At 37.0% G+C, this 22,966-nt stretch overlaps 2 protein-coding genes across 2 annotated transcripts; both read left to right on the plus strand.

Moving 5' to 3' along the window:
* The first annotated feature begins 10,016 nt into the window (after positions 1-10,016).
* Positions 10,017-10,949, plus strand: LOC114628530 (olfactory receptor 2A2-like). The gene has a single exon (XM_028776417.1). It carries the CDS (start codon positions 10,017-10,019, stop codon positions 10,947-10,949), a length of 933 nt encoding a protein of 310 aa, XP_028632250.1.
* Positions 10,950-16,740: 5,791 nt separating this feature from the next.
* LOC114628528 (olfactory receptor 13) lies at positions 16,741-17,673 on the plus strand. The gene has a single exon (XM_028776410.1). It carries the CDS (start codon positions 16,741-16,743, stop codon positions 17,671-17,673), a length of 933 nt encoding a protein of 310 aa, XP_028632243.1.
* The last annotated feature ends 5,293 nt before the right edge of the window (positions 17,674-22,966 follow it).

The following is a 22,966-nucleotide window of genomic DNA, read 5'->3' on the forward strand; positions in this document are numbered from 1 at the left end:
CTCTCTCTCTCTCTCTCTCTCACACACACACACACACACACACACACACACAGAGAAAGAACTAAAACAAAAAACCCAAAACAAAGATAACATAACACCCTTTGCTGATGTGTCTCAGAAGGTGGCATGCTGGAAGTCATGGAGTTTCCTATTATTCCAATTCCCTCCACAACATGCACCTATTGAGAGCCATCAAATGGACCAAACATCTACCTCTCCCAAAGAATGCAGCAAAATATTTTTTAAGAAATTTTTTGTTGTTTAAAATGTGAGAAAAAATAAAGCAAGAAAATGATTCCCTCCCTTACCTCATGCATCCGTAATCTAAACCAAAACAAACTTGGAAGCAAGAACCAACTACTGCCGCAAGCTTTTGTTAAGTCCATGTTCCCTGTACATACAAACTGCGCACTACTCAAGGGGAAAAAAGAATATAATCCATGGTGTCTGCTGATTCAAAGGGGAGAAACAAGGCTGCCATTAATACTCAAAACTGGGACATGTGCAGTTGCTCTTATAAGGCATATTCCTTCTCTTCTGGTTTTTGTATACAAACTTCTAAACGCTACCTATAGGGGCACAGCAGGTTAGATCCCAGCACTTTGTGAGCAGAATTCACAAGCTGGGATGAGACTGTCATCTTCAGGGAACAGCTGTGTTCATACATACTGCATGTGTATACTTCTCTTAGATTTGGCTGTAGTGGACTGGCCATGGTTCAAATAGGACTATAGCAGTATGTGGGTCAGGGATAGTCTTGTGGCTATGTACACATTCATAGTCAGTCCTTGGCTTCCAACTAGTAACACTATTTCTGAAGGTTTAAGACACAAACTGAACTGTCCAAAAGCACTGACTCCAACTTTGTCTCCTGCTGCATTCCAGCAAACTTCAAATATCCCATCTGTTCCCCGGTAACTGTGAACTAGAGCACCTGTCAAATCCTATCCTATTAAAGGGAAAGACACTCAAATGGCATTGCTGCCAGTACTTGGACAACACAGTGGTTGAACCTAGTATGCCTCTCATATGTGGGAAATTGAATTTATGTTGATAAAATAATAAAAATAAGTTAAAAATAAGCTAATACACAATACATTCTGCTGAGAGAAATGATATAATGATAAGGCAGGACAGACACTGATGACTGAATAGGAGAGTGCTAATGGACCTGTAACTGCAATTCTTCTTTCGAGGGAACATGCATTATGAAGACAGTTATTTAGGGAGAAATTTCATGGAATTTGGGAGTAGCAGATGATAGAGTTTCCCACCGAGTCATCACTCTCTGTATCTAAGCTCAATGTAAAATGATCAGTGCTCAGAAGGTCACTGATTATAAATAGACAAAAATATTTCAGCTGTGTTATAACACACCATCATATACAGTGCAGATACATATTATCCACATTGACTCAAACAGTATGTTAAAAAGCAGCTATCATCTGGTGGCTGTGAATTTTCTGGAAATGTTCTTCTCATAAGACAAGGTTGTAGGGAGTCTTACTGCCAGTTGTGTCTTGGCAAAATGCCACTTATCAAAATCTAACACAAAGAAGCAGTGTTTTCTGGCAACTAACCTATACCCTAATTGTACTCAGGCCATTAGTTTACATTGACAAAAAGAATAATTTGTCCCTCAAGACAAATAAAAAGGGTTCAGGGAAAAACAAGTACCTATTGAGCCATCATGAGACAAGTGAAACTGACTTTTAATGAAGAGTGAAACTCAAAGAAAACAATGTCAATTAAAATTAGCAAATTTTACTAATGGTCTCCTTAGAGGGAGAGAGTGGGACTTAGCCTGGAAATATGATGACATTTGAGTGAAATGTGTCATGAAACTCAAGAAATACTTTTATACTTTGATGGGGTTTTAGAGAGAGACACAAGGTTTGTGCCCTAACTCAACAAGACTTCTTGGCTGCCTTGACACATACGGAAGCCAGAGTTACCTCAGGCAGTTTGTTCACCCTACTTTCATAAGCAAAAGGGAAATGCTTGTGGGGTGCTTTGCAGTTGGTTGAAGTTCTCTGGGCCCTAGTAATTCTCATTCATGAGCTGTGATGCCTACATCTTAAGAATAAGACAGACCTTACAACATAGTTGGGAAACCATTCTGAATTACACCGTACTCCAACCACATAACACATATGGTCTCTGGACACAATGGAAGCTAGTTATCATTTCTTTATACTGAGACTGAGTGACTGGATTTTCTCCCAACCAATGCAGGAAAACAAAAATAAAAGCAAAACAAAACAAAATGCCCTTCCAGACTTCAATAATTTCCATATTTAAAAGCAACTTGACATATGCCCAGTAGTATTTACTAGAAAGTCAAGGCTGGTATTTCTCTGTTCCTACTACACTGTCTAACGAGACTGACTGTGCTCCAGTCATACTGTAATATGGTATAATACTGGTACTGTTGGTGATATTTAGCCACATTGTATCTGTAAGTCATGTAACAATATTGAAAGAATTAAATTCATTGTGAGTTCTAGCAGAATTTTCCAAGAATGTAATACCCACCGGAAATGTCTAGCCTATAGAACTTGATTTAGTTATCAGATAATTGTCATGCTAAATTGTTTATCATGGGGTAAAAAGGTAAAGACAGGGGAATATGAAATTAAATAGCAAGATTGCTGCAAAAATATGAAAATGTATCATGATCTTATAGGATAGATTAATGGTTTCCTCATGTCTGTCCTTGATCCACACTAATTTTTCATCTTTGGGGCATGGCATGCTGATACTAATACTGTATATGTTCTGTAAGCATGTCCCTAAATGTAAATGTTCATAATTCTCTAAAGAGAGCACTAAATAGAATGTCCAATAAATGTTCATTCAGTTAGAATTATATAAATCTGGAATCCAAAGAAATTTTCCTACATTCTAATAATCACATCAGAGAGTAAAGCAAAGAAATTTAAATGGTTGTCTTCTGAATTTAAATTTGAAGTCATTATTGTTATAGCATTGCTGCTTTCATAACATCAACACATCAGTACCCGTACCATCAATAGCATAGACAGCTTGAGCACAGCGGTGTCGAAAGTGCTAACCTGGATACCAGCGATAAGCAGCTGGGCCTTGTAACTGCTGGATTCTTTCTTTATCAGGTGGCAGAGGAAAAAGTCAGAGAGACCCGCAGCCTGTGAAAACCTCAGCAAACCATTTCTTGGTTTGAATATGGAGAACCACAGTACTTGAGTCTTGAAGGTACCCTGCAGACAGTGGGTCTCCAGTTTATCTCAGTATTATGATATCTGTGGAACCTTTAGAAGGTGGCCTCTCTGACAGAATTAGGTCACTGGGGGATGTGGGGAGTTTGGAAGTGACCATCACTCTTGTGTCTAGTCTAATTCTTCCTGCTTCCACTGTCATACACTCATGAACTCAGCTATGCCTTCCCTGCCATAATAGACTCTGTCTTCTCAAATCATGGGACAAAATAAATCTTGTATCTCTTAAGTTGCCTCTGTTGGATATTTTGTCACAGCAACATAAAAGTAATTAACACAAGTGTAATAACTGTGTAGGTAGAGAGAGACTACAAGGAGCTCAGAGCAATCTCCAATAGACTTCAACCCTGTGATCAGAAAGCTTGTAGTTTTTCCAACAACCATTAAATTTTGAGCTGTACCTCAAACCTAAGTGAATAGGTAGACATAAGATCCTGAGTTGGTCATCAGGCTAATATCAGGGCTTTGGACCAATAAGACTGTGAGATAACGGATGTGGTTTTGTGATTTCTTATAGAAGCAACGGAAAATGTATGTACTGGGGTGTTTTGTTTTGTTGAGATGGGATTTTTTTGTACACCAGTTTGGCTTCAAGCTCCCTATGTAACCATAGATGAGTTTGACCTCTGTTCCTCTTGCTTCTACCTCCTGAGTACTGTAATTACAAACCTGTGCTACCACTTCAGGTTTTATGTGGTGCTGGGGATTCAACCCAAAACTTTATTCATGATAGGCAATCATTCTACCAACTAGGTCATAACCTCAGCTTTGGTGCTAATAATATCTGAAGATCATATGTTGTAACTCTAATCGTTGCTGAAGTGGTGGTTGATCACTTATTGCAATTTTTTCCAATGTTTCTGTCTCAGAATATCTTTATACTCTTAAAAGTTACTGAGGAGCTAATGATATTTGAAGTAGGTATAGGAATTGATATTTATAATATAAATTTAAAACACAGCTTATTGAAAATTTACTTTTAATTCATCATTATTTACACATGCATATATTGAATATCTGTTTGGACCTAATATACTGTAATGAAATGTTGCAGGTTGAATACAGGATGCTTAAGGCTTCCTTTAGTTTAAAAAAAACCTCCCATAATAGGTTAATATAAATGTTGTCAGTTATGAAATTTTATTGTATTAAACACAGAAAATGCATTAGTTTATAATTTTATAAATTTTAAAGTTTGGCTTTAATAGACAGCTCCACTTCATATCCTCTGCCTCCCATGTAGTCTAATAGCACATATAGATAACTTGAAATTTTCAACATGTACGCATGAGAGAATGCCAGAGAAAAAGGAAAACATCTGTCAAAAAATCACTATGGAAATAGTTTCTCTCCTGTTGATCCTATTGAAGTATCTCCATCATTCTCAGAGTTCCTGAACCACACTGAGAAAATAGTTGTCAGTGTAGGTTCTCATGGCTATAAATTGAGAGAAATGAGATTAAGATACAGAGACTATAGAAAGATTCCAGTACATTGTCTGAAGTATAATGAGGATTCAATACTAATTTTCATAGCTGGTGCCTACAATCCTTCAGGTCCACTGTAAAAGGAGATACACTTTGGCATTGGGAGAGTTCTATCATCTCAGGATGAACAGATTCTAGTGGTACAGGAAGCCATAAAACTGTAATAACTGCAAAAGACTGGATATTGTGCTTTGTTTTGCTTCTGTTTCATTATCCTCTAGAGACTTGAAGGATTGTGGAAAAGTAACTGGCTGCCCTAGAAGTTGTTCTAGATCTTTAGGTACAATCATTTTTTGTCTTTTAAACAGCTTCTGGCCTGACCACCCCTCAGGGAGAAGATACATTGGTATGATGTCATATGGTTTCTCTGGGAATTTGAACTCTCACTAGAGACACAGACGTATTTTGTCCTCTGATTGTAAATTAAACTATGCTCCTGGGGTTCTTTGGAGACATTTCTGTGAGTCCCTTTATTTTCCTATATTTGATTTCATCTCATGAAAGCTGTTAGGAGGAGTAGAATTCTACATGTTTTAGAGGTATGGTACTCTTCTCTGTGGGGTTCATTCTAACTCAAAGTATCTTCCTAGAGAAAATCCAGTACTAACGTCTCTTTTTACTAAAGAGATTCATTTGAACTGGAAAGTGGCTTTTGATATGGGTAGTTGAAACACAACAGTATGATAGAAGAAATCACCACAGCCGTGTCAAAAAGCTGTCATTCCTGGGTGAGGCCCTGACTCGGAGTGCATTGCAAGGAGTTAGAAAAACACGGTTCACTTTACTGTCATGCTGCACTGTACTCACTGGAATCCTTTTCCCTCTGTCATTTACTGTGATGTGGCAGTAGCAGCCAGAGCATCACAACTGTCTTAAAGAGAGGAGGCCTAAGAATAAAGCACCTTCAGAACCTGAAATAGTCAAAGTAATGACAACTTTATATTTAATGGATTAAATGAAGATATTAATGTTCAGGAAACCTATTTCAAAGGATCGAGTAAGAGTTGTACTCAACTTGTTTTCTGAATGTTTGCTAAATGAGTTTGTCATGTAATTACTTAATTTTTTAAGTATTTCAATTTATCACACTATTATGATAATTACTAGACTTGAAGTGGTTTTAAAAAACATTTTCTGACAAAGAGAAAGAGAGACAGGAACAAAGAGAGAGAGAGAGAGAGAGAGAGAGAGAGAGAGAGAGAGAGAGAGAGAGAGAGAATGGGCAATCAGCCAGCTCTAAAAAAAGAGAATTCAAACCCCAAACTGAATAAACAGTCTTGGTGGCAAGACTGTCTAGGACACTGGTTCTGAACACCATAACATTATTTTTGTTACTACTTTATAACTGTAAACTTGCTACTATTCTGAATCATAATGTAAATATTTGTGTTTTCTGATGGTCTTTGGAGGGAGTTGAGAACTACTGGTTTTGAGGAAAAAACTATTCAAATTAACCATAAAAACCTTTTGTTTTGTTACTGATGTGGTTTTATTTAATTTAATGCAAACATAAAAATTTAGGCATCAATACTCTAGTGTTTTCTTCTCTACTCCCATAATGACAATTTCCTTCAATATTTTAATTTAGCATTAATTTTTATACTATCTTCATTTTTAAGTTTTAATAGTAATCTGAGGATGGTAATTAAGATTTGAAGATTTATTAATCCAGACACAAAACTGTAAAGAGACTGAAAAAAATCAAAACAAATCTTCCTATGAGATTGCAATATTTTGAATATTGAATATCTTCAATAGTATTGTTTTCTTTTATGCTGACAAGTTGAAAGTAAGTCAGTAATTATATACAAAAATCTTTAATGCAGATGCTACTCTTACTTACTCAGCATAATATAGGAATATTCTTTAACTCTACTCAAAATCGTTTTGCACACATTTTCTATTTTCCTCCCCAATATATCCAATACATTTATAGAAATTAGAGAATCTATTATTTCATCTCTCTGCATCATTGAGATTGTGCTTCTCAAAGAAATTTGTGCAACTGATCTTTTTCCTGAGCTCAGTGATTGAAAGCTTTCATGAGTCTATAAAACGTATATCTTCAAGTCTACCTCTCATGTAATTATAAAGTACTTCCTCCAAAAGCTCAAAAAGCCCAAAAACTCTTCCTATGAAACTTTCTCAGAGCATAAATTCAAAGCATATATAAGATGTTATTTAACCTCTCTAAAGTTCATATTTTTAATGTATACAAGAGATTGCATCTTCAAAGGTAGTCTACTTAAATAGGAAGTCAATTTAGGCTTTAGAATTTATCACTAAATCTATAACAGATATCAGTATACATCAATACAACCCTTAATTGACATGTGCAGTGTAATACATTTATTTAACATATGTATACATGTCATAAGATATTTAACTCATAACTGGAAATGCATTATCTGCTTTACAAAAATGCTGATAAAAACCACATATGATAAAAAATGAAATTACATACATTTGTTATTTTATATGTTAAAATATTGTTAATTTATAGTTTCCATATTGGTACAGACTCCCCTTTCTGTTTAATGTTAGTGCTGAGTCAAATTGTTCCAAATCTTATCCATTCTTGAAGTGGAATTTCTTCTAAAGCCAGAAACCTGAATTGAAAAGAAAGCCCTAGACTACATATGGCATAAAATTATATCTCTCCTGTTCCTTCTAATCAAGGTATAATGACATCTGGACATAAAGTGTAAAAAATGACATTGAGGTAGTTCTTTCATGTGTAACCACATGAATCTTAAAGAGTAAGAAGTACAAAATTGCATATAACATGTCACTTTCCTTGATTAGAGGGTGAGTTGAATATAGATCAGGTGAGAATTTCATCCTAGTAACCAATGACTACACATCACAAACCAGGTTGCATTTTATCTTTGTAAAGAATGGTGCTTCGGGTAAATTTTTAAAATGTAATATCTAGTTTCATACCAAGATAAGAATGATCCCAAGGTTGATTTTAGATGGATTTCCTCAAAGTATAAAGAACTACTGTCTCATTGGGATCCACTATTAAAATGAGACAATATAGATTATTGTCTCATTTTATGTCATAGATTAATGGCAATATAGAATATAGTCATTACAAGACAATGACCATAGATTAAACACCCTTCTGGATGGTTTTAATTTTAGTAATCCATATTATGCCTAGATGACTTGAATATAGTATGTTTAGATGACTTGAAATACTTTCATATATAGGTAAATAGACAGCATTGATTGAGAGCTTAAAATTCTATGACTACAATAAAATTTTATGAAATAAGACAACACCACTGTGTGTGTATATAAGTATATGTACACATACACACACACACACATATACATATACTTTTAATTACTGAACACTAAATTGTACACAGTCTAGTTATGAGATTGTATATGAAATAAGTAATGATTTTTAAAGGATAACAGATTCATTTCAATATCTGATAAGGCAGATGTGTTGATGTAGAAAATGGTTTATCATGTATCTATTAATGATAGATGTAATGATGTTATTATTTTAAAGTTCATAATATAAATATACTATAAAAATCAAGAATTATCAACCGTGGTCATTTTTGCTTGCCAAAGTTAATATCTAAATCTAAGTTACTCAAGAGTATATAATTTCTGGTTCTACAGTTACAAACATGTTTTCATTAAAAATAACGTAGTAAATTACTATACTATGCTATTATCAGTTTATTAAGAACATTTTGCAGCGTCGGGCAGTGGTGGTGCACGCCTTTAATCCCAGCACTTGGGAGGCAGAGGCAGGCAGATTTCTGAGTTCGAGGCCAGACTGGTCTACAGAGTGAGCTCCAGGACAGCCAGGACTATACAGAGAAACCCTGTCTCAAAAAAAAAAAATTTTGTAATTATTTACATACAGTTTTCAAATGTAATCTTGAGAATGTATATTCCTTTTATTCTTTTGTGTACATATATAGAAGGACACCAGACATGCATACTCATGATAAAACTTAAATTATTGGACTAAGACTATAGTTTCACAGTAGGGAACCTACGTAAGTATAGAAAGCCCTGGGTTCATCTTCGGCATCAAACAAAAACAGAATTAAGAGTCCAATGAAGGTGCCTAAGGAGTCGATTCAGTGGTTACAGGCATTTGCTGCTCCTGAAGAGGGTCTGGAGTTGATTCTCACACCCACATATCTCTTCTTGTCAGAGCAAGGAAGAGTTCAAAACCAAAGCAAGTTAAAGAGACAAAGGAATAAGCTGGAGGTTCCAAATGCAGAAAACAAAGCATCCAACATATAATAATGAAATATTACCCACTAGCTAACAAAGTTAGTAAGTCTGGACAGAAACAGATGGACGAACAGGACATTTTTCTACTTAATGGCCTACGAATACACATAAAATCTATGACACAGTAGGAGCCATGTATTTTCCATCATTATTACCAATAGTTTAGTTAGCAAGATAATCAATAATAGCTAAAACAAAAAACTGAAAGATATATGTCTTATATACATTGAAACTAATATATGTATATATAAATACTAGTAGATAGCCAAGAAATTGTTTTGAAAAATGATAGCTATACAATGGAAATATCTGGAAAGAACTGTGTTTATCAAATGATCCAATCTAGCTTTTTCCCAACAAGGGAACAAATTAGCATCCTGCATCCACACATAATGCACTGAGGACACTTTTTAGAAAATGAATTACCTGAATCAAAACATGGAAAATATAGTATATTTTCAACTCTAGGAACATCTTACTAAAAATCTCCTATTTACTGTTCAAAATGTCAGTGTCTGGAAAAATACATAAAAGCCAAGGAGATATTTGAATTACAAAGATACTAAGAAAAGATTGTATTGACTATAATTTGAAATTTTAGATTAGGTTCTGTGTGGGTGGAGATATTAGAGAAAACAAAGATGTACGCACTGAATTTTCTTAATTTCTATAGTTATAACTATAGAATTATAAAATTTTATAATTATAGATTCAAATGGCTCAAAATATTAAGTGTGTAGACACAGAGTATAAGAACAAGAAAGACATCAATCTATGCTGAATCTGAGTGAAGGTACATGAGAGGTTTTTGCATAATTTTGAATAAACTGTTTACTATTTTTTTAATATTTTTTTTATAATAAAGTTTCAGAATCACAGATGGCTGCCAAGAAGTGTGAAATAAGAGGAAGCATTGAACTGTCTCTGCATTTGTTTTACAATGAATAAATCCAGTTTCCATTTACTGTTCATCTCTAGGCTTTTAGTCTCACATCATATAGGAATGGGAGCCAACCAGACATGGGTCGCAGACTTCATCCTCGTGGGACTCCATCTCAGCGCAGGCATGGAAATGTTCCTCTTCTGGATCTTCTCCCTGCTGTACATCTTCAGCCTGCTGGCAAATGGCATAATCTTAGCACTCATCTGCCTGGACCCCAGGCTGCACACCCCTATGTACTTCTTTCTTTCTCATCTGGCCATTCTTGACATGTCCTATGCTTCAAACAATGTCCCCAAGATGTTGTCCAACCTTTTAAACCAGAACAAAACCATCTCATTTATTCCATGCATCACACAGACATTCTTGTATTTGGCCTTTGCTGCTTCAGAATGCTTGATTTTGGCAGCCATGTCTTATGACCGGTTTGTAGCCATTTGCCACCCCCTACACTACACTGTCATCATGAGTTGGAAAGTATGTATGTCCCTGGCTGTCACATCCTGGTCATGTGGATTTATCCTCTCCGTGGCTCACACAATTCTCCTGCTAAGGCTGCCCTTCTGTGGGCCCCGGGAGGTAAACCATCTCTTCTGTGAAATCCTGGCTGTTCTCAAGCTGGCATGTGCTGACACCTTGATCAACCAAATCGTCATCCTTGCTGCATGTGTTTTTGTCTTAGTTGGGCCGCTTTGCTCAATGCTTGTATCTTACACACACATCCTCTGGACAATCCTGAAAATGCAGTCAAAGGAGGGACGCAGGAAGGCTTTTTCTACCTGTTCCTCCCATCTCTGTGTGGTGGGGCTCTTCTTTGGCATAGCCATGTTGGTTTATATGGTCCCTGATTCTGATCAGCGAGAGGAGCAGGAGAAAATTTTGTCACTATTCCACAGTCTCTTTAACCCAATGCTGAATCCCCTCATCTACAGCTTGAGGAATGCCCAGGTGAAGGAAGCCTTCCACAGAGCACTGCAGAAGAAGAGATCTGTGTGAGGGGCACAGAGAATGAGAGTTGGGTAGGGCCATGCTTCCTGAAACACATGGTTAGCTGAAGGAAAATTCAGGGAAATTTCCACACTAGAAGTATGATCTTATTTATTTATTATTATTTGCTTGATTGCTTGTTTACTTGCTTATATTTGAGATAGAGTATCACTATGTGGCTCTTGGTATCCTAGAACTCACTATGTATATTAGGCTGGATTTGTATTTACAGAAGTACACCTGCCTCTGTCTCCCAAGTGCTGGAGTTAAAGGCATGTGCCACTGTGCCTGGCTAGAATTCTTGTTTTAAAATATAGTAATTGCTCAAATTCTAGCTCTGGAAATGGCTCAAAATAATAGGGAAAATGATGTATTCATAATGAACTCTATGAATCTAACTTCTAGATTAAATTCCAATGTTGAGAGCCACTTTCCTTTATGGAGTGGGAGAGAATGGAACATTATTTCTCACTCATATTTGCATCAATTGTTCACATTTTGTCTCCAATCACTTATTTTTAATTAAATCTAATTAAATACCAGAGAAAACAGAAGGAATAAAATAATATAGACTACAACATATATATCAAAATAAAAAAACAGAAAAATCATAGAATTGTCAGTAATGTTGCTGCTTTTCTTTTCAAAAAAATATTTACAAAATTACCAAACGTTAGCTTGATAACCCAGCAGTGGGTCTACAGAAGAGATAGGGATGGAGTGCTGGGGAGATGGCTCTGTCGCAAAGAACATTTGGTCCACAAGCATTAGGACCAAGGTTTGAATCTCACCACAGATGTGTGTGGTACAAGGTTGTGGTACAAAGGATCTTCGGGTCAGAAACAGAAGGTTTCTTAAGTTTGATGGCTGATGGTGAAGCTTCTGTTTCAATCAAAGACCCTATCTCAAGGTAATAGAACAGAGAGTGATAAAATAGGACACCTGATACTCACCTCTCCAGCCACTATACACACTCACATACAAGCTTATATGCACACAAACACGAGGGGGAAATAGTCCAATAACACTAAAATTACCATTGTAAAAGAACATCATTTCCAATTTAGCAAATACATGAAGAACTGTGAGAGAATTCTGTGAGCAACTGTAGAAAAGTTTTTTTGGGTAAATACTAAATCTATCAACTCATTAAAATGATCTAAGGAGATTTATAGCATATAAAAATAAATTAGTAAATTTAAATCTTACCAAATATATGTATGGACCACATTGCTATTTTGGAAAACTACACAGAGTTTTAAAAGAAGAACTAATATTATTTCTTCATAGAGATTTTAAAATAGAAGCAAAGAAAACATTTACCATGGCCTTCTATGAGGTCAGTGTCATTAATAAAAATGACATCACAGGAAATAAAAATTACAGTAATTTTATCCTTCTGTATATAAGTGCACAATCTCAACCAAAACCAGACACCAGATCTGAAAACAGGCAGCATAAAATGCTATAACCAAGTGAGATTTATTGCAGGTGTGCAGTAGTTTGAACATACAAAACTCAATCAATGTACTGTGGAATGTTAAATAAATAAAGAAAAAGTATAATCTCTCCTTACCTATATTAAAAGTAAGTGACAAGTTGATCGCTTTTTCATAAGAAACACACATTCAACAAGCTCAAAACACAAGGTAAATTCTTTAATCTGAAAAGGGTTACATGGGAATACCGTAGTTAAAATAATAACTGCTAAAGACCAGATGATTTCCTTTCAACTTAAAGGGAACAAATTCAAGAGTATTATCCTTTGCTTCTTTTATTCATCACAAGAGAGGAAAGACAAGTAAGTGATAAATACATTAAGATTCGATCTACTCCACTTACAATGTCAACCATTAAAAATATCATTGGCAACAAAGATAGCAAACACGTGGATACAGGAAGCCCCTATACTCTGCTGATAGAAATAGAAACAAGTCCAGATACTGTGGAAGTCAATGAAGAAGCTTCTCAAAAATCTAACAATAAAGACATCCCATCTACACTCAACACTCATCTGTACCAACCTTTCTTAGCCCCAGGGCTCAGGGAAAACTTCAGAAGAGGGACAAGAAAAATGTAAGAGATGAAGAATGGAGAGGTGTGCTGTGAAATGCTGATATGTGATTCTACGCATATGAACACACAAAAGCTATGATGCCCTGTACAAGATCACACCACTTAGAAATTCCAGCATGATTTCATAAAGCTAGGATGGAGTCATAAAATCATAAAAGAACTATGAGCAAAAGAGTAACAATAGCTCCCATAATTTAACAAGGAATAATGCAGACTAGATGTAGTTGAATTCTGAATCATTTGAAAAGTGGAGCCAACACAGCATGAATTAGGTAGATGTAAACTAGTCCCTCTACTATGGATATGAAGAAGAGAAGGAGAGAAGAAGAAGAGGAGGAGGGTATTTGTATGAGATCCCAGCATATCACAGAAACAGTTACATATCAATGTTTGTTACAGCATTGTTCATAATAAGTAAGTAATAGAACCAACTGAAGTCTCCAGTAACAGAGACATGAGTAAGAAAAGAGTGTATATATAAGAAAGGGGAATCTTTTTCAAACAGAAGAATAAAGTTACCGTTTGTAAGGAAATACATGCAAATTGAGATCGTCATGTTAAGTGAGTTTGGCTAGTCTCAGAAAGACAAATGTCATGTGTTTTCTCTTATTTGTGGTTCTTGATTTTCTTTGGTCATATAAAATCATGAATGTGTCTATAAAATGACATTAGATGTGAATAAAGGGGATAAATGAGTGGGAATAAAGGAGGCAAGAGAGAGAAGAGAGGAAGGGTAAAAAGTGGAGAGGAAGGGAAGTAACAGGGCAGCTTGAGGATATGTTTACTATACAAAGTATGCATGTAAAATTATATTAAATGGAAAAATACATAAAGCAAAGAAAAATGTCAGCATGAAGAGGTAAAGGTATCCCAAGACCCCATATTTACCTAAAGAGACTTTAACACTTGATAGCTGCTAAGGATCTGAGACTCATTTTCTGCCCATGTTCCAGGGCATGATCTCATGCCATGCACATATGGACAACAGTAACTGTTGTAAAAGATTAAGAAATATTATATTTAAAAGAAGTATATAGATAGAAGAAATAGAATAATGATCTGAAGACTTTTTAGATGTATTTCATTGTTTTCTAAGTAAGAGTATAGGAGGCGTATGTACTAATAAAACCTTCCTTATTAATTTTTAATCCATGAATACAGATACAATATGACCCTGCCACACTACTCCTGAATATTTATGCAAAGACTCCAAGTTAACATGTCACAGACATAATCACACATTAATGTCTATTGCAGTACTGTTCACAGTAATAGCTAAGTTAGGGACCAACGTGGTGTCCAACAACAGATGGATCAACAAGTTCCAGGGCCTCTACATCCCTAAGATAACGCTTACACATCTCCAGACCTGTGCTTAGGGATGTAAAGTCGGGTTTTTGGATAATATCCAATAATTTAGACCTTGTCATTCAGGTTGTTTTCCTATTGCCTTTCAAGTAGCAAAAATCCTTTCAGACTAAAGGGTTTATGGCTGAAGGGATTAATTCAAGATTTTATCTTCAGTCAATACCAAGAATAATCTTTTCATTTGCTAGTATGTAACTTGAAAATGAGAAATACTGAAACACAATAAAAATTAACAAAGGTACAACAACAACAATCTGTATATTAATGTAACTATGGTCCCAGGCATGACTTTGTAAAAATATGTCCTATTACTCATGAAAGTACTAATATTCCTCCATAATATTTGAAGGTCTTACATATACACCTTCCTCGGGTACAGACATAGAGTCAAACCTCTGTGGGCTAGAATCACAGTGGGTGGATTCTTCTTGTCTCTAAAGGAACTGTAATTTTTTTGCATACTCCATAAGGCCCTCATGACAATTGAAAAAGTGCCCTGTGGAGGTGATAAATTCATACAGCTTTCTCTTCTAAAAGGCAACTTGAAGAGCCATAGACCTTCTTTACCAGTTTGAAACGAGCAGCAAGACTTCCAGTGTCATCACAGTCACAAAAATGTTTACATTCTCTGAATGAAGGTTTAATAGGGTGGGTCCTTCTACAACAGATTTCTCAAGACACTCAGGCTTCCTCAATTGTTTGGTAAGTTCTGATGAACTATGATGTAATTTCCATTATCTGTTTGCTTTTACTGTCACAAAGTTACAGTTGTACTTTCTTCATGTTTGAATTGTACCCGTTGGCAGTTACAATAATAAGATAAATCGAGTAAGACATACAAATATCTATTGGTATATTACACAGTAATATGTTAGTACAGAACTGCAATCAATGTGTTAATGTTGATTTTTGGCTACCATAAAGTGTTTTTTTATGAAAAATAGATATGTGCATCTAAATGAATTCCTGAAAAGTATTTTGAACAAATTAAGTTTATACATTTTAATGGACTTAAAGTGACATTAATATGGGATTGTCACACATGCAAATGTGTGTTTATTATTTATAAACTTACTATGATGCCAAATAGAGTCTGAGCAATAAGTAGTTCATAGTGTAATTATTTATACTCTACACTAAGAATAAAGTTATACAAATAGTGGGAAATAAATCAACACCTGCAAATGATTTTATTTTCACCTGTCTGAGCTACTTACCTCTCTGATAGTATTAAGAGAGGTCAAAGGTAAACTGGATATTTTGATGAATGAGATCATTCAATCTTAGAATATCATAGCTATTTAATTGGAGGATTATCACTCATTCCTATACATTCAGGTAAGTGAAATGTGCATAAAATAAGATGTATGCAGCAAAGTGGGGGAGGTTGTTTGTACTCACATTTTTACAATGGAGTTAAAAAGTTAAAGGGGTGACGTGGTCCCATTAGGCAATGGCAACCTTTTCTGCAGCATTTCCCACAGAAAGTGAGCCACTGCAAATCCCGCAGAGACGGCACCTAAAACTATGTTTAGGTATCTGTCAAAATTGAGAGCCAAAAGATGAGGTTACTAATTCTGTTGTCATGTCTGAAAAACAGCACATTACAGACCTGGTCAGTCACCAACATGCTCATCAAAATGTTAATTGTGAAGAACTAAATGACAAAAAGGATTTTCGCTGAATCTAATTACACCTTTACACATAATTAGAAAGCACTTGGTGAGGTTTTTATTGTAGAGTGGGAAATGTTGGTGGGAATGAATGATGGAGAATGATGCTATTTTGCATATTTAACCTTGAAGTTTTTCACATGACTAAGTGCTTTCCATTCCATACTGAATGCAATACAATTTTGAAATTTAGGCCCATCATTTTTTCTAAGTAAAAATAATTAGGCAATAAATAACTGAATAATATAATCCAAAATTTTATAGATTTATTTGAAAATTACGGTGTAACCTGTAGAATCAAACAAAACTTTGACCAACATTAAAATGAGTACATTTGTTATGAATTTTAGACCCATCAAAAATGTGACAATTGTCAAGCAGTAAGATGGCTCAGGACTGTGAGTTAGCATCACAGAAGGCTATGAGGAGAGAACCATCTCCACAAAGTTCTTCATCAATGTGTAATGCACCCACACAAAAACACCATGTACACATACACAATAATAGTAATTTAAACATACATATATATCAAAATAAACCTTTAAAACTCCATTTAAACCAAAAATTCTATTCTGTATCTTTACTTTGATAACCTACAAAGGATATGAAGTAAGTTACTACGAATTCACACTTAAGTCTACTCTTAAGCCAGTCATTAATTCAGTTTCCTCTGTCATAGGGATATGGGAAACAATGTAACATTAATCACAGAGTTTATCCTCCTGGGCTTTCCGTTCAGCCCAAGGATGCAGATGCTCCTCTTTGTCCTCTTCTCGCTGTTCTATGTCTTCACCCTGCTGGGGAATGGGATCATCGTGGGGCTTATCTGCCTGGACTCCAGACTCCACACTCCCATGTACTTCTTCCTGTCCCACCTGGCCATTGTTGACATTGCCTATGCCTGCAATACAGTGCCGCAGATGCTAGTGAACCTTTTAGATCCAGTGAGGCCCATTTCCTATGCTGGTTGCATGACACAGACCTTTCTCTTTTTGACATTTGCTATAACAGAATGCCTTCTCCTAGTGGTGATGTCCTATGACCGGTATGTTGCAATCTGTCACCCACTCCGATACTCTACCATCATGAGCTGGAAGGTTTGCACCACCATGGCAGTAACATCCTGGACTATTGGTGTTCTGCTGTCCTTGATTCATCTGGTGTTACTTTTACCTTTACCCTTCTGTATGTCTCAGAAAGTGAACCACTTTTTCTGTGAAATTACAGCTATCCTCAAGCTTGCCTGCGCAGACACACACCTCAATGAGACCATGGTCCTGGCTGGGGCAGTGTCTGTCCTTGTGGGACCATTCTCCTCAATTGTGGTCTCTTATGCATGTATCCTTGGTGCTATCCTAAGGATCCAGTCAGGAGAGGGTCAAAGAAAAGCCTTTTCCACCTGTTCCTCCCACCTCTGTGTGGTCGGATTGTTTTATGGTACAGCCATTGTCATGTATGTTGGACCCAGACATGGAAGTCCAAAGGAGCAGAAGAAATATCTCTTGCTGTTTCACAGCCTTTTTAACCCCATGCTCAATCCCTTGATCTACAGTCTCAGGAATTCTGATGTGAAGAATACTTTGAAAAGAGTTCTGGGGACACAGAGAGCTTTGTGACAAGTTTATGGCATCATGTTATAACTGTGACAGAGAAAGCTACCCTCTCAAGAGGATTGTAACCATCTAGAGCATATACATTACCTTTATTTAGCATTGACTACATGCATTAGATGGCTGACAGTATTTGTAGGGGGAATTCTAGAAATCTATAATTTTAAATGTGGACAATAATAGATTGTGGTGTATTAGTTCAAACCAAGATGTAAGGCCAGAGTTTCAGAAGAGTTCCTTTCAGAGACTCTACAAGTCATGATGCAGTGTTCTATCTCTGCAAAATACTAACTGTTTCAACTATAAGCCTTCCAGGAGACTTTAAAATGCCCTTTGAGATGGAAGATCGTGAATGACTTCATGTCATGTTTCTCTTTAAGGCTCACATCTCTATAAGTTTAGTGAAATTTGTAAAATTCTTGTGGTTGACAGGAAGAATTCTATTGCACTTTTTCAGGCCTTGGCTTTAGTCAAAACTGTTATGCCATGTCTTTCAGAAACTTAAGATTTCTGGGACAGGGGAGCTTGAATGCTTGTGGCTATTTCTGAAAATCCATTCTAGGACAAATAAATCTTCTCTCTCTCCTTCACTCCCTCCATTCACCCATCCGCCCACCCTAGAACAAAGCCTCTACAGAGGATGTAAGTTTGAGCACAGTAGCTCCCATCAGTACATGTCAGAATCTGTTAGGTTACGGAAATTGGGGTCAATGACTGCTTCTATTGTTTAACAGGAACCTTTGGTGAAAAGGATTTCAAGCATCTCTTGTTTCTTGATCCAGAATGCCATAATAAACCTTGTGGAATGAGCTTATTCAGTTTTATAATCTTCCAAAAATGTGTGTGTGTGTGACAAAACAAAGTCTCTCTCTGTGTGTGTATGTGTTTTCAATGAAATTGTGCTTGCTTAGCACGTATGAAACCCTACTTTCAATCTTTAGCTTTTCAAAAAAAAGGTGTGTGTGTGTGTGTGTGTGTGCGCGTGCGCGCATGCATGTGTGTGTGCATGCATAAGAGAAAGAGACAGAGAAAATATATTCTAAGTGAAATAACACGAACATTTGGCTTCAGAGTTTTAAACTACGACTGATTTACCTGAAAGATGTCAAAGCCCACGGTTTTGGTGGTAGTGAAGTGACAGTTGAGTAAAACCCAGATGTTACAACTTGTGTGGGAGGAGTTAAAGGTAAAGGAAGCTGAGGCAGGACCTGCCTGTTATGACTGTGACAAGCAGTACCACTTGCTATGCTGTAAGAAACTTACTTTTTAAATGATTCCTTTCCCTGTCTTAAATTTCATGACATATGCATCCATATTTAGTCTCTCAACATCGTCAAACATGCTTTAGTCTCTTAACATGCTTTACTCTTATACCTTAAGATAACTTTACAGTCAACAAACAGGGTTGGCTATGGAACCATGTCCTAAAATAACTGTTTCCACAAATGTGCTATTTTGTTAAATGCTTTCTCTTAAATGTGAATTGTTTGGTTTCCACTGTTACCAGATGTCCTGAAACATAACATAAAAAAAGAAGTTGGAGCCAGGCAGTGGTGGTGCACATCTTTAATCCTAGCACTTGGGAGGCAGAGGCAGGCAGATTTCTGAGTTCGAGGCCAGCCTGGTCTACAAAGTGAATTCCAGGACACAGCCAGGGTTATACAGAGAAACCCTGTCTCAAAAAAAAAAAGCTAGGAAAAAAAAAGAAGTTGTACTATTTATGAATGACCAGTAAAGCACCAAGATTTTTCTTTAGCTAGAGCTATTATTTGTGATTGTTGTGTACACTTGCAGTCACAGGAGTGAGGGGAATTGGAACACAGACTGTAATGCACTGAAAACTGGACAATTATGACGAATTTCCCCGTGAGATCATGCTATAAGAAGCTAGTTTGCATAGTCCATGACTGACCAACATAATAACACTCTGACATCTCTGTATCCAGTAAAAATAGTAAAGGAGATTATGAATGATATGACAATATCTTACACAGTATCTTTAGAGCCTTCCATAGATCAATCATACTTTTTCATGTCAAAAGATCTTTTCCTTCTTCCTTGAGGGCCTGAACTCATAATCTCTTCACTTCACAGAAAATTACCTCTCTGGGAGGTTTGTGCCCTAGAAGAAAGTCCCCAAAGTCATGTCCCCAAAGGCCCCTTCTTGGACTCCCCAGTCCTACTCATGCCTTCTTTACAAGCTCCCACAGCACCTCCACACCTTGGAGGTAACTTGGGTCCTATTTTCCTACTTTTGCTACACCTCCAAGGAACCCAAGCTCCACCAAGGAGAAACTAAACGGCACCGTGAATTCTAGGAACTCAGAGACTGGTTCTGTGTCCTGACAGGTTTATCAGAACCATATGGAAATTGCGAACAGTGCAGTTCTGGGAACCTTGAGGACAGATAATGCCAAGTATCTGAGAACTGTAATGAGAGCTGGTGTCTCTGGGGTGTGCTGGATGGCCGTGTATGTTTCCTAATGTGAGTCCTGCTGGGGGTGAGAGTAGACACAGAAAACATAACTGTTTGTCTCTGCTTCCCAGCAAAGGTGGGTATGCATGAGTCTCATGATCCTGTGACCCCTCAAGAGCTGCCAACTAGGCTGAGGCCCCAGAGAATAAAACCTCCTTTCCTGTGGATTCTGCAATATTTAAGAAAGGCACAGCAGTGAGGATACTGTGGCCATATAGAAGCTCTGAAGAGACAGGACTTGTGTCAGCTTCTCTCTGATTCCTCTTCTGAAATCTTTGGGTCCTACCCTGAGGTTACTGTACCTTTAATTCCTCCCAGATGAGCTGTGGCATCTAGCCTTTACTCAACGGTCACGTCACTGCCACTCTTTCTCTATCTGGAAAAGAAGCAAATTTGTTATAGGAGGTGTGTATGTGTGTGTGTGTGTGTGTGTGTGTGTGTGTAGTACAATGTGTGCACGCACATACTCATCATTCACATTCTATATGAGGAGTTAGGAATTTCCACTTTACAGGTGTAAATGAAATATGTAGAATAATTTTATTACTTAATAAAAAATATGGTAGATATGGGATGATGCTCTGCTCCCATGGAATTAATACATATCAGTTATTTTTAAATGTCCGTCTAATTCTTGTCAACATTGTCAAAACACATGCTGTGTTTATACATTTGCTACAATGGAATATAAAGCCAAATGATGACTAATTGTATGTATGTTTTATACTGACCTCCCGTTGAGCACAGTTTTATAGACATACTCAGACACCTAAAACGTACTCAGTAAATAAATAGATCTTTTGTATACTGAGAATGAGTATTGGGGGGTAGGGATGGAACGAAAATGGGAAGACACTGTGTCTAAGGTATCACAACAAAGAGGGAGCAGGGTGAGATAGCCAACTACACCTAAGTTTTCTTTTCAGAAGAATTTTATACCTAATGTTTGTATCTAAAGGTCCTTTTTCCTTTCTCTCTCCTCTTCTCTTATATTCTTACAGTATTTGGTACATAGGAGACACTCAACAGGTAATCAATTATTACCAGCCTCCAAGGAATTATGGGATGAACTGTAACTAGTGATAGTGGTTTTCTATTTCTTGCTCATCCAGGATGATCTCTGCCTTTAAAACACCATTTGCTGCATCAATTCTCACTCCTTAGAATAACTTGTCAAAGTCTATGTTTACAACTACGCAAGCAAAAAATTTAATTTTGATCTTTCCTTATTACTTACAAATAAGAAGGATTCTCTTGAGCTGAACAATTGACTAATAATGTGAAACTGTTTATGAATTCTGCTTTACCCACGCCTAATACTGTAGGGAAGAGGCTGATGGTTCATTAAACAGAGACGTGTAATTGTCTTATTAGTTAAGATTGCTTTTGACAGCATTATATATGTACCTAACGCATTCTGATTGTTATCTCCTCCTATTCTCTCTTATCCTGTTGGCCCAGGGAGCCATGGGACCAAGAGGAGCATGTCTGGAGAAAGTGGGGTCCAGGCGTGTCCATAACCCATAAATCTCATCCTGAGATCTGCAGGAGTAGGATCACACACCCCTGCTCTGAGTCTGCTTGCCCCTGAGCACATAACCCTGTGCCTCCCACCTTTACATCACTAGAGGAGCTGGTAGCCAGGATAAACATCCTTTCCCTTTATAAAATCATGTCCATCAACTCCTGCAAATCCTTCTCATAGAAATGAGGCATCCACAGCATCCTGACCTCTGCCAATGATGTACACTCACCCCCAAAGGTTGCCTTTGTTAGCCCCTATGAACTGAGCCAGTTCTCTGAAGCCCTGGTGTGTGTTCTTTGCCGCACACTCACCACAAACCACAATCCTGCCTGTATCTATGCCTGGCTAAGCTTCCCTCCCTCCACTCGAGCCTGGTGCTGCAACTGGCCTGACTACCTCAAGGGAGAAGCAGCCATGGGTGATACTATACCCCTCTCGCTTCTGTTGAACTTCCTTCCTCCTCCCTGTCCCAGATTTCTGACTTTGAGTTTGTTCTGTGGCCAATTTAATTTAAGCAGGATCATTTTGTGAGCACTGGAGTGTAACTAACCATAGCAACTTGGCGAGCTCACCAGCAGATGCACAGCTGAAGGCAATGCCTCTCCATCTCTCTGAATCTATCAACAGCTTTGAGGAGCAGGGACCTCTGAACTCCCCAATCCATGCCTGACTGCTAATAATCCCTGCAGATTATAGGAAAATGAATTCTTGGTTTTCTTCTGTTTTCACACAGCTATAAAAATAAAAAGATAAAAAGTGAAGTGTGCAGTCCATCCAAGTGCTAAACACTGTGAAGTGCCAAACACTCTGTGACATGCCATACACTCTGTGAAGTCTTCCACTGTTCTTATCAGATTTACATGATCTTACTTTAATACAGATCACAAGAAGGAAATATTTCAAAATTCTAGGGCTCAAATCCTGCTAGAAGCAAGTTTTATACATACTTGTTGGATGTGAAACTTGTCAGGGATCTGAAACAAACAGCACCACACGACTGTTTTATCAAAGCGGCTGGGCTGAAAAGATGCTCACGCTTCTGACTTTTTCAATCCCAAAGTTGGCAGTCCTGAATTTTATTATTTTTTTTTTTTAGTCCTGAATTTTATGTGTTAAAAAAAAAACAGTTAGTGTTCAGATAGCTCAGCTGGTAAAGGTGCCTGCAGTCAGCCTGACCATCTGAGTTTGATCCCTGAAACCCACAACGTGAGTGAGAGAATACCTGCAATTTGTTCTTCGATGTCTACACACACACACACACACACACACACACACACATGGTTCTATTTGCACACTAC

This window comes from Grammomys surdaster, unplaced genomic scaffold, assembly GCF_004785775.1.
Source record: "Grammomys surdaster isolate TR1022 unplaced genomic scaffold, NIH_TR_1.0 269, whole genome shotgun sequence".
Lineage (NCBI taxonomy): Eukaryota > Metazoa > Chordata > Mammalia > Rodentia > Muridae > Grammomys > Grammomys surdaster.